This window comes from Octopus bimaculoides, chromosome 12 (assembly GCF_046866305.1).
Source record: "Octopus bimaculoides isolate indiv1 chromosome 12, ASM4686630v1, whole genome shotgun sequence".
In the NCBI taxonomy this organism is placed as follows: domain Eukaryota; kingdom Metazoa; phylum Mollusca; class Cephalopoda; order Octopoda; family Octopodidae; genus Octopus; species Octopus bimaculoides.
This window is the reverse complement of record NC_142939.1, coordinates 41,446,813-41,460,487: the sequence shown is the minus strand read 5'-3', so window position 1 is coordinate 41,460,487 and position 13,675 is coordinate 41,446,813. Positions and strand designations below refer to the sequence as shown.

Sequence of the window (13,675 nt, the reverse complement as noted above, 5' to 3'; positions counted from 1 at the left end):
GTGTATACATATATATATGTATAGATAGATAGATAGATAGATAGATATGCAGAGAGGAAGAGAGAGAGAGAGGAGTGTGAGAGAGTGAGAGAGAGAGTGAGAGAAATGAATGTATGTTTGTATTTTTGTATACGCTTAACTCTTTTTGCATATATAGATATTTAATGTGTACACTCACACAGACGCACAAATGTGAGTATATGTGTGTGTATATATATATATAAATATATATATATATATATATATATATATATATATATAAATATCATCGTCATATATATTATCGAGGTGAATACAAAATAGAAATTGAAATGTAATTTTAAATAAAGGTTATTTTTTGTTACTATTATTACAGTTTCATTAATAATAATAATTATTATTATAATAATTTTTCTTTACCACTATTGTTGTTTAATTACTGTTGCTGTTATTTTTTCCGTCTTTAAATTTTTTTGCATGTTTTTTTTATTTTTTCACTTGATGTGAAACATGCTTCTAAATCATTGATTTGCTCTTTCAGTTTTGTAAAATATTTTCTCCAAAAATATATTTTTCTTTTTGTTTCTTCATTTCATTTTCAATATTGAAAAACAATTTTTTTTTAATTTAAAAAACAAAACAAAGAATTCTCAAAGAAGAAAATGTTTTCCTTGATGACCACGGCAACCACAATGGCCATGTTAACTGCAAAAATGCCCATAAGTAACCAGAATACATTTCTGTTATGTGTTGTCTTTTTGCCCATAGAATGTAAAATATCGTGCGTATTCTTGTGATTTCAAAGTAGTTGCACTAACTGCACTTCTTGGGTATAGAATATCTGCACGAGGCGACCACGTTCGATTGTAAGGATCATAACATTCAACTGTAGATATTACAGTTTGACCTAAATGAAAACAAGAAAAGAAAAGCTACATCAGATTTCAATGAGATATTATCTGGAAGGTTCTATGACTGCAAAAAAATATATTTATTTATTCAATATACAATCCTCGTTTCGTCAATACCATATTTTTCAACATACAAATACTCTGCTTATGAAGACCTGTTGAGGCAAGTGAAATCGAAATCAAATTCGATGACAGCACCGCATGACTGGCATCCGTGCTGGTGAAGCGCCAAGAGCACTATCCGAGCATGATTGTTGCCATGGCCACTGACTGGCCCCCGTGCCGGTGGCATGTAAAAAGCACCATTTGAGCGTGATCGTTACCAGCATCGCCTTACTGGCACTTGTACCGGTGGTACGTGAGAAACAACATTCGAGCGAGGGCGTTGCCAGTGCCGCTGGACTGGCTCCTGTGCAGGTGACACGTAAAAACACCATGTTGAGCATGGCCATTGGCAGTACCGCCTGACTGGCCCTCTGCCAGATCAGATTCGAGCCTGGTGCAGTCATCTGGCTCACCAGTCCCCAGTCAAGCCAACCAACCCATGCCAGCATGGAAAACGGACGTTAAACGATGATGATGATGATGATGATGAAATCAGTATAGTATATAGTGTAAGCATGAGGAATTTCACATGAAATTTTTTGTCTTCTAAAGACATCTTAGCTGTAAATTTTAATTTTAAAAAATTTGGTTTTTGTGCCAGTTTAATATCCTTCTATTCATTTGGATATACAGATTTCATGAAGTGGGATTGACACAACTGTCTTCACACGACATACTTCAAATTTCTCCACTAAACCCGATACTCCAATAAATACAAACTCTCAATGAAGTCAATGACTTCCTACGACTTCCACAAACTCTCAACAACTCCTGCAACTACTCTTTATAAGAGTGTGGCTAGTCCGTTCTTCCAATCCGACAGGGTTGTTAATGACGACAGCCAGAAAATGCAGCATGTCAAGTTTTGTGCAGTTTTTCAACTTACAAGAACTAAAACACCCAAATTTCCTTCAACTTACACCATGCCATTTAGAAAATGAAATGATACATCTTTGAACGATGTAGTCCTCAATAGCTGCTGTCAATGTCTCTCACTCCCTCCCCTACTATCATCTTGTCCCTGTCAGTCTCTGTTTCTTTCACCTTTCTTTCTCTTCTCTTACCATCTCACTTTGGTTCTCCTTCTCTCAAATTCGCATTGAACAACCAAAGACAGTTTAGAGCAGTGAAGATTCTTGAACCTTACAAGAGACAAAGCAACCTCATTAGTGCTGATGCTTAGATGATAAAATGTATCTAATAGTGCCGCCTGACTTTGTTGCTAGTGCTGCCTGACTGTGTTGCCTGTGCCGCCTGACTTTGTTGCTAGTGCTGCCTGACTGTGTTGCCTGTGCCGCCTGACTGGCTCCCCGTGCCGGTGGCATGTAAAAAGCACCATCCAAATGTGGTTGATGTTTGTATGCGTAAAAGCTTCTCTGTTCCCTTTGTGAGAACAAGACCCTATTTTGGGTTTCAATTGGGCCTTGGAGAATCGGCAGGTGTTGGGATTCTTTTAACTTGTTTCAGTCATTAGACTGGGGCCATGGTGGGGCACCAGTTTGAAGAATTTGTTTTAGTTGAATGAATCAACCTCAGTTTAAAGCCTGGTACTTATTCTATCGATCTCTTTTGCCAAACCACTAAGTTACAGGGGTGTAAACACACCAGCAACAATTGCCAAGTGGTAGGGAGAGGGGGGAGACAAACACAGATACACACACGTAGGTATATATATATATATATATATATATATATATATATACAACGGGCTTCTATCAGTTTCCATCAACCAAATCATGCCACAAGGATCTGGACAGTCCAAGGCTATAGTAAAAGACACATGCCCAGGGTGTCACACTGTAGGACTGAACCCAGTTTCATGTGGTTGGGAAGCAAGCTTCTTACCACACCACCATTAATATATTCTCTTTTATTCTTTTACTTGCTTCAGTCATTTGACTGCAGCCATGCTGGAGCACCACCTTCAGTCGAACAAATCAACCCCAGGGCTTATTCTTTGTAAGCCTAGTACTTATTCTATCATCTTTTTTGCTGAACCACTAAGTACAGGTGTAAACACACCAACATCGGTTGTCAAGCAATGATGATGGGACAAACACATAAACACACACCACACACATATATATATACATGATGGACTTCCTTCAGTTTCTGTCTACCAAATCCACTCACAAGGCTTTGGTCAGCCTGCGACTATAACAGAAGACACTTGCCCAAGGTGTCACACAGTGGGACCAAACCCAGAACTATGCAGCTGGTAAGCAAGCCACCTACCACACAGCCACACATATATATATATATATATATATATATATACAATGGGCTTCTTTTAGTTTTCATCTATGAAATCCACTCACAAGGTTCTGGTCAACTTAAGGTTATAGTAGAAGATACTTGACCAAGGTGCTACGCAGTGGGACTGAACCAAGAACCATGTGGCTGGGAAGCAAGCTTCTTACCACATGGCCATGCCTCCTGCACCTATGAGGGGAATATTCTCTGACCTCAAACAGAAAAGCACTTTATTGTGTGATTGATAAATAAAACATCAGCACAAGATGACTGATTGGTAAAATAGTCAGAGTATTGAGATTACTGATGGTATTATAGGATGGTAGAATTCTTAATGTGTCAAATCCCTACCGAGGCCAACATTGCCATTCATCCTTTCAGGGTTAGTAAAATAAATTCCAACCAAGTACTGTTGCCAATGTCATTGACTTATTCCCTCCCTCTAAAATTACTGGCCTTGTGACAAAATTTGAAACCATTATATCTGGTTCTGAGATTTGTGAGAGTTTGGCTGTTAGATTTCATTGATGTTTCTCTTTAAACCCACCCACTATTGACAGTTTGGGTACCTATAATGAACTCCATTCAGTTACAAACGCTTGAGACAGGTCACCGGTTTGGGGATAACTTCCTCCCTTCTCATCAGTATTGGATGCCCTTCTGAAAAAAAATAGAGCGGTTAGGGTCACCAGACTAAACGGTAAAAAAAAGAAAAAGAAAAAGAAAATAGCTAGGTGTTTGAAGAATATACGTTCCATCTGGCACCGGTCAATGAGATTCCTCAAATCTCGGATTTGGCACGATATTTTACGCGTAACTTCTTTCGTTAAGGTGTTTGTGTGTGTGATTATCCCAAGATTCGTCGTCAAAAGAACCCAAGAATGAGCCCAAACTCTAGTGTAAACAGCTCCACGCGTTTGTTTACAGTAGTGTTCGCTAGGAAGCCTCTGCGAGGTCTCTCAGGCTTATCAATACACTTCATATCATTTTTAAAATAATGAAGATACATTCAATAACTAAGTCCTGAAAAAAAAAACCTACGAGGTGGTCAAGTTTGGAATGCTTTTGATTATAGGCCTGCTCAATCGTGACGATTTCAGGCTGCGCAACAACATCACTGGCAACGAGTTATTCAATTTGATTATAACAGTCTTTTAGTTGCCATCTTTGATTACAATTAGAGTAGAGTGGCCTCCCCTGAATGAATTCATGTCCGTGTTACAAACTGACTCAAGGGCTGATAGTTTCGTTCCTTGACAATTATCACCAAACCTGTTTTTCGTCCCTTAATTGATCACCAAACCTGTTCGTTCTTAACACGATATTGATTTCTCAGATCAATATTAGCGTACTTTGAATTATAAACAGTGAGCCATGAATTCAGATATTCTTTGATGACAAAGCAAAACTATGTTTAATTTTGTTTATAAAAATTAAAAGTTATCTGCGAATTCTTCGTTAATACGTCATTACTAATTTATTTCAATGAAAAACCCAGACGGAAAATTTGAAGGAGAAATGTAGACAGACGAATTTAAACCCCCAAAACATGGAGTCTTCTCGTAATCTGATTATTTCTGATAATTGCTCTTTGGCTTTTGATCATGAGCCTGTAGTGACCTCGTGCAACTCCGTTACAAGCCTAATCGATCGATACATAATCTGGGGCTAATAAGCAACAAATATATTGATCTCTTTTGGTTAGGAAGATATTATTCATTACAAGGATGCAAACTAACGTCATTAGCGACAAGATTTAAATTATTCTTCCGTTATGATTCTATTCACATCTGCGATACATTATAGAAATATAAATTAATTCAGTACTTGATGTTTTATTTTACCGACTCCAGAAGGATGAGAGGTGAAGTGAACATTGATAATTTCGCTTCCCATCCTTCTGGCGCTGTTATTAAATATCGGTTTCAAATTTCGACATAAGACTATAGTAACGCCGTGCGCATGCGTAGTCTCACGCATGCGTGGAATTCAACAAGCAAGCTTTCCCGCTTCATTCTGTCTCTTTCTTGCTGGCCAGCGATTGAGCATGGACGTGTTTAGCTGTCTCTCACCATCTCTCGAACTTACGCTAGACAGCTCGCTTACATCTACACACCAACGTCCCAACAACAATGCTCACACACACAGAAGCTGTAACAACAAACAAGAGCTAAAGATGTATATATTTACCACCTGAATAAATGTTGTTTAAGTTGATAGTCTGGAGTTCAGCGTTCCGTTTAATTTCTAATTTTATATAGGAAAGTCAGGTATACATCTAATGATGTATAACCAACTTTCCTATACTGGTGACCCCCGACGTGATTCAAACACGCAGCCCGCTGAGCTACAATAACCCACTTTCCTATAAGTGGTGACCCCGACGAAGAAACAAACGCAGCATGGATTCTGGACTACCAACCTATAACTGGTGAACCCGACTAAAGAACAAATGCGGCCATGGAGACTGAACTACTAACCAGCATCATCGTCATGACCAACACGATTCTACGATTACTACGCCACCAACATCTCCAACCATAGTCAACACGACTTACTATGTACACCAAACTAAACCACCACGGCAAATCTCTCTCTTCGATTCTGTTAGGTGACTTAGCTTCACCACGTTAATAAACAGACAAGAGAATTTCAGCCAGCGACGAATGTCTGTCCTCAAGGCCCTGGCATGGAAGCCAACATCACAACTAGTGATCGCTCTGCCACACTCACAGCCTCAACTACTTTCACATACAGACTCTTCCTATAGTGTACTCAAAGAACTTGGTATAAAACTCTCACGTGTACTGACTTTCTATCTGCTGTGATATCTCACATACATATAGACGGCCTGTTTTTTATTATGTTCTTATGTGTCGCATTCACACTCTCACATACACATACATCTTTTATGCCACACTAAATATCTCTTGTTATTCATTTCGTACGGTCATCTTTTATCGTCTCGTTACTGGCTATTTATGTTGTCGTAGTATAACATTATTTGTATATCATCATTGATATATATTTTGTGTTCGACGTGTGACACGTTTAAATAAAAGGAGTCCTCTGTTTTCCCATTCGTCACCATTTCTCCTTTTTGAGTTCGCACGGTCGTTCTTTTATCTTGGGTTAAGAAAATATTTCTTCGACGCTTTCGCTAATGGTCGTACAGAGATTTGTCTGTCGACCGTCTGTAAAAGCGCACCTCTTCAAACACCATCACCAAACAGCCTTTTCGCCACCAGCTTCGTTCAACCAAGATTACCACCGTGACGACAACAATTACTACTACCAACTACAAGCATTCCCCCCGACGTCGCCAAGTTTCAATCATTACCACCACACATACAGAACACAGCTATAGCAGTTCCTGCGCCGACGTCTTCACCATCAATGTACTGTCTACCACAGTGTCGTGCGCCAACAACCCCACCGCCAGGGACACACCAGATCAACACACTCGGTTTTATCTTCACTGTGGAGTGGAATTTATCCACTCACGCACAACAGTAAGAGCTAGCCGAATTGAATATTCCGTACCAGGTAACCGATCACAACTGACCACGACTTCCTGAGTACAGACATTCTATCTCCTTGTGGAATTTTAATACGAACTGGTTTTCTCCATCTCAGTGTTTTGGGGCTTTTCGCAGTCTATACTACAGACACTTTTACTATGTTCTGTGTTTTTTCTCACACACACACTAGTGCACTCATATATTTTCTTTCCTTTCAGGGAAAACAAACAATCAGACTTTTACATCGCGTGATTCCAGTTTCCTGGACAGTTGTCATCACGGTTGTTTTGTCATTGTCATTTCATTTGTACATTGCATGCATGTATCTCACAAGTGTACATTCATTTCTTTGATTTTTCTTTGTGTGTGTTCGTACCACATCTTGTGGGTGGTTTCGGTGGCCATCCTGCCTCAGGCGTTCCAACAGATTTCATATTATCGTGCGTTTCCGCACTGGCAAGGGAGCCCTGTAGTAACGCCGTGCGCATGCGTGGAATTCAACAAGCAAGCTTTCCCGCTTCATTCTGTCTCTTTCTTGCTGGCCAGCGATTGAGCATGGACGTGTTTAGCTGTCACTCTCCATCTTTCGGACTTACACTCGACAACTCGCTTACATCTACATACCAACGTCCTAACAACTATGCTCACACACACAGAAGCTGTAACAACAAACAAGAGCTAAAGATGTATATATTTACCACCTGAATAAATGTTGTTTAAGTTGATAGTCTGGAGTTCAGCGTTCCGTTTAATTTCTAATTTTATATAGGAAAGTCAGGTATACATCTAATGATGTATAACCAACTTTCCTATAAGACCAATAATTTCAGGGAGGAGGAAAGTCGATTACATCGACTCCAAGAGGATGAAAGGCAATATCGACCTCGGCAGAATTTGAACTCAGAACGAAAAGACAGACGAAATGCCGCTAAGCACTTTGCCTGTGGTGCAAACGATTCTGCCAGCGCATTGTCCTAAAGGTGTTATCAAATATTGCAAGGTATTTCGTACGAAACTAACCAGTCGTAGGCAAATTGCATCCCGCAGGACTTTCTGAATGGCGCCCCTAACTAAAAATTACTTTGAATACATTTTAGTAGTGCGACCCGTCTGACGATGTGTCATGCTTCGTGCGGCTCGATTTTCGAAAAAGGCTGTCTCTGCCTGCTCTAACGAATTTGGTCATTTAACCGACCTCAAAGCAATATGGAACGAATAAAAAAGCCTTTGGGCTTGACCATGTTCTTTTTTCTGCTGGCTTCAACCATTTTGATACCAACCCACCCGAAACACGAACTTTATGCTTTCAAGTCATCTAAATAGAAACCCTCTATCAAAATTCCACGTTAATTTATGTTGCGCACGCTAGTTTATTTTACTTGTTTTTTTTTTATCTTCAAAATTAATTAAGACAAATACAATATGTTTCAAAAGAAATAAAGTGACAAAAAATGGTTTAATGTGAGAAGAGTTAGAAAGTTTTAAGAAAATAAATAAACTATAATGGAGATATGTAATCGACTCATAAGCACTTTGTGTGTATTCATTAGCAGTTTGTATGCTCTTTATTCACAGCCAAAGACTAACTGCTGTACCCGATCTCTATACGATCGCTTACGTTCAAGAAATAGCAGCTAAATTTTCCTCAGGCACATAGTGGGGGATAGTCGATGGCAGAAATGAGAGGGCGTTCAGTGGAAATAAAGTGGTGAAGGATGATGTAAAGAGATCAAGGTGGGTGGTAAAGGAAGTGGTTCCAAAGAGAAAGATAACTGATAGCATGAAAGTGGGATAGAATATAATATGCATAAATATATTTAAACATATTTTTGTCTTGGGGTTAAAGAGTGCAGGAAGTATAATTCAGTGCTTAAGTTCAAGGCCATAGCTCTACTGAAGTTCAAGGTCGTTGTGTATATAGAACGTTGAGTCTTAGCCTGGGCAGAAACGACTCCTTGTTAAATGTGAGCTCACAAAGAGACGCTAGGTGAAGCTCTAGTTGTTTTGAGATATGACTTCTATTAGAATTAAAATATTTAAATCAGGTCAAATATTTATATTTTATATACATTTTCAAAAATCGGGAAAATAATACATTGTACGTCTTTTCTTGAACAGAAAATATGGCTGACGATGTACCAACTCATCAAATAATTTCGTTATTTAAGTCCTCGCTTTCTTTAGTAATTTCTATGAAAATTTGGGTAACATGCAGTTTAAGGGTTTTAAAAAAATGAAAGTAAATTAACTAGAAGCGACAATACTGAAATCTGATAATTTCTTATAAAGAATCCATGTTGCACAACCAATGTACAGAAGGTGAATGGGCAAGAACAACGCCACCGCTTCTTGTTATTTCATTCTGGACAGCTGGGTAGTCATGCAGGACGAGTGCATTGCTCAGGGATAACTGTGTTGGCCATCAAGCATTGACATACAAATCATTGAATTGCCGTCTCAGTGCCGTTCGTTGCTGGGGATAGTACCTCAGGTACTATTTCTGAAACACTTAAGATATCACTAGAAGGTACTAAATACACGAAGGTACCTCTGGATGCAGCATAATAAAGGAGTTCTGTTAATAAATATTAAGGGATAAGGCAGCAAGCTGGCAGAAACGTTAGCACGTCGGACGAAATACTTAGCGGTATTTCGTCTGTCTTTACGTTCTAAGTTCAAATTCTGCCGAGTCGACTTGCCTTTCATACTTTCAGGGTCGGTAAATTAAGTACCAGTTGCAAACTGAGGTCGATCTAATCGATTGGCCCCCTCCCCCAAAATTTCGGGCCTTGTACCTAGAGTAGAAAGAATAAATATCAAGGGATTTCACCAATTCTCTTTTTGGGTTCTTTATAAAATTATGAGCTGTCACTAACACCACTTGAAGTCAATTTATCTTCTTGTTTTCTTTAAGCCCTAACTGCATTTTTAACGAAAAATTATGTAAGGGGTTGATAGTTTATGCAAATATTTACACAGTGGTACATAATGGATAGGGTAACATAAGAAAATAAGGAGAATAAACAATTGAGCAAAATTAACTTTTGTTCGAAGAAGATGATTTGGAGTTTTTATGTGTATGTATCTGTTGAGAAAATCTTAGGTTCGAACTCACCATCATAGCCACCAATAACGTAAATAAAACCTTCCAGTACGGTAGCAGCAAAGTTCGATCTTCGACCAAGCATAGGCTTCACACGTGACCACTTCTTTTCATGGATATTGTATCTCTCCACTGGCATTGGTCGATAAATATGAATTAATAACAATAATAATAACAACAATAATAATAATAACAACAACAACAACAATAATAATAGCAGCCCAAGATCAATGCCTACCGACAAGATACTAACAGGCCAACATATTAAAGAATGGCAGTAGCCCAACATGTCGTGTATACAAACAACAAAATGAAACCATCGATCATGTTGTCTCCATGTGCAGTCTTCTTGCACCTACAGAGTATCTCAACAGGTATGATAGAGCTGCACAATATGTTCACTGGGTAGTTTACAAAATCCTGAACCTGACCCATGATAAAAACTGGTGGGAACACAAACCACCGCCAGTGCTTGAAAATGATCACATCTCACTCCTCTGGAACTTCACCGTTCAAACTGACAGAAAGATAGATGCGGATAGGCCAGACATCATATTGAAAGACTTCAGACAAAAATTATGCCTTCTTATTGATATGACTGTCCCAATCGATATAAACGTATCTGTGAAGACCTACCAAAAACTGAGCAAATATAAAGATCTTGAAATAGAAATTAGCAAAATGTGGAACCTGAAGACTAAAACAATACCTGTTGTCATAGGTGCCCTAGGAAGGATAGCAAAAGGGGTTGATTACTGCCTAGCTCAGATACCGGGAAACCCCAAAATGGCAGAAATTCAAAAGATAGTGCTCATGGGAACTGCCCATATCCTACGTAAAATACTGTCTGTGTAATCTCAAATTTTAAAACAAACTCATAATTTTCTTATGTTTTCTTCAACATTCACTAGAACAACACTATGTACAAAACCAAATATATGGCACCCTAGGCATAACACCAAGATAAACTTCTAACTTGTTGTCTCTTGAGGTCTCTGGGTGAGACTTGGAGCCAACTTGTACAAATACAAAGCAGAAGTCAAACATAAAATAATAATAATAATAATAACAACAACAACAACTATTGTTTTCAAGAGATTCATGGAAGTTTTCTCTCCTCAACCAAGTATCTATCTGTCTTGCAAAAGTGTGTAGAGCATTGTCTTTTGTGAATCTGCTATTATTATTATCAAGGTGGCTAAATGGTAAAGTCGTTAGCGCGTCGAACAAAATGCCTAGCGGCATTTCTTCTGGCTCTTTATATTATGAGTTCAAATTCCAGCGAAGTCAAGTTTGCTTTTCATCCTTTCGGAACCGATGAAATTAGTACCAGTTGAACCCTGGAGTCGATTTAATCTACTAGAACACCACCCCCACTACCCACCCCACCAAAATTGTTGACCTTCTGTCAAAATTTAAAATCATTATTAAGTTGACGAGCTTGTAGAACTGCCAGAGCGTTGAACCCAATGCTTGGCGGCATTTCTTCCAATTCACTACGTTCTGGGTTCAAATTCCTCCGAGGTCCACTCTGCCTTTTATCTTTTCGGGGTCGATAAAATAAGTACCTGTTGCACACTGGGTCCAATGTAATCGATTAACTACCGCCTCCAAAATATCAAGCCTTGTGCCTGTAACAGATACTATTATTATTATTATTATTATTATTATTATTATTAATAATAATTCATATTTATCGACCAATGCCAGTGGAGAGATACAATATTCATGAAAAGAAGTAGTCAGGTATGAAGCCTATGCATGGTCGAAGATCGAACTTTGCTGCTACCGAACTGGAAGGTTTTTATTGAAAAACAAGGCCAAGAATTTTGAAGTAAGGGAGCAGTCGATTTTATTAACCCCAGTACACGACCGGTATGTTATTTACAGATGATACGCTAAATAACTATTTTGATGTTAAAAGATCGATAATTTGGGTCTAATAACATGTCTTTTTGATGCGGAAGGAAAGGTCAAGGAATTGACCGCATTCTAAGTGAAAGCACCAAAGAGGTTTAACAGCATCACCGAGATTTGGAATCAATTTAGATAATATGTATACAGTTCTTTGGAAGGAAAGTCTATTGTCAGAAGAATAAAAGGGTTGTCGTAGAAAGAGCAGAGGAACTAATGGTCAGCTTCCAATAGAAAAGGTTATATTGAAGACATACGGACTAAGCAATGGCCTGGGTAGATTATAGTAAGAAAAAAAAAAAAAAAGGGCGTTTGATTCGGTTCCCCACTCTCGGACAATAGAATGCATGAATTTATTTGAAATGGTAAACAATGCCACTAAGAGTGTAGAAGTAGAATAACAAAGTGGAAATGTGAATTTACGTCATTAGAAAAGTTACCGAAGAAGACTGACATAAAGAGAGGAATGTACCAAAGAGGCAGTTTACTATCATTATTGTTTGTTGAACGAGTTCTGATGAAAAAGTGACAAGTTTCTCCTACATATAAGTAACGAATTACAACTACCAAAATATTGATACATTCTAATCGAAATAAGCGAAACGGAGATTAAAGAACGAGGTACCCTTTTGACAAGTCACCTGATGAGATGCATCTGCACCTAAGACGTACCATAACTGCTTGTATAGCTCGATGCACGATGGGTCAAAGTGAATAATAAAGTCTCACAAATTCCAATATCCTCCTCACAATTTGTATGTAGAAATAGATATAGATATAATAATAATAATAATAATAATAATAATAATAATAATAATAATAATAATAATAATAATAATAATAAGCTCAGGACTCAAAGCAGAGACTGAAGGATTTTTAATTGCTGCACAAGACCAGAGCCTCCCCACCAGGAATTACCAAAAACACATAATGAAAAGAAATATAACAAGTAACTGTAGAATATGTGGAGATGGACAAGAAACAATAAATCATATTATCTCTGGCTGCCCAGTCCTGGCTAAGAAGGAATATATTCACAGACACGACAGAGCTGGGACCTATATACACTGGAAGCTATGCCAATACTATGGAATAACAACAGAAAAAAGATGGTATAAACACACGCCAGAAAAGGTCACAGAAAACGAGAAAGCAACCATACTCTGGGATATGCCAATACACACAGATAGAGAAATTAAGGCAAATAGACCAGATATAGTTGTCAAAGATCATGAAGAAAAAAAATGCTTTCTAATTGATGTATCAATACCAGCAGATGACAACGTTTCTCTAAAAGAAATGGAAAAACTTTCAAAATACAAAGACCTGGAAATAGAGATAACTCGAATGTGGAGTCTAAAAACAGAAACAATTCCTATCATAGTAGGTGCCTTAGGTATAATAAAAAATATTCAGACAAATACATAACAAAAACACCAGGACTAAAAAATATATATAACATACAGAAAATTGCACTACTGGGTACTGCACACATTCTAAGCAAAACACTTTCAATACAGTAAACATAAGAGCACCATAGCAAACCACAGCACATACCCAAGGCGCACAGAGCTGCGCTCGGTAGTGAAGTGAAAGCACGTTATAAAAATAAAACTACTGAACAATAATAATAATAATAATAATAATAATAATAATAATAAAAATACATAAAAAAAACACCAGGACTTACAAATATATATAACATACAGAAAATTGCACTACTGGGTACTGCACACATTCTACGCAAATCACTTTCAATACAGTAAACATAAGAGCACCACAGCAAACCACAGCATATACCCAAGGCGCCCAGAGCTGCACTCGGTAGTGAAGTGTAAGCACGTTATAAAAATAAAACTACTGAATAATAATAATAATAATAATAATAA

At 38.0% G+C, this 13,675-nt stretch overlaps 1 protein-coding gene across 3 annotated transcripts in view; it reads right to left on the bottom strand.

Moving 5' to 3' along the window:
• Window positions 1–259: 259 nt before the first annotated feature.
• Window positions 260–13,675, bottom strand: part of LOC106872634 (kelch-like protein 10) — a 20,229-nt gene continuing 6,813 nt past the window's right edge. The window contains exons 4-5 of one of the 3 annotated variants that reach the window (XM_052972159.2): window positions 9,885–10,004; window positions 262–886 (exon numbers count right to left, since the gene is read on the bottom strand). In XM_052972159.2, coding sequence (XP_052828119.1) covers window positions 723–886; window positions 9,885–10,004 — 284 coding nt within the window. In that variant the 3' untranslated portion in view covers window positions 262–722. Of the gene's footprint in view, window positions 887–9,884; window positions 10,005–13,675 lie in introns of all 3 variants that reach the window. The other 2 variants (XM_014919694.3, XM_089360961.1) reach the window with 2 other exon arrangements.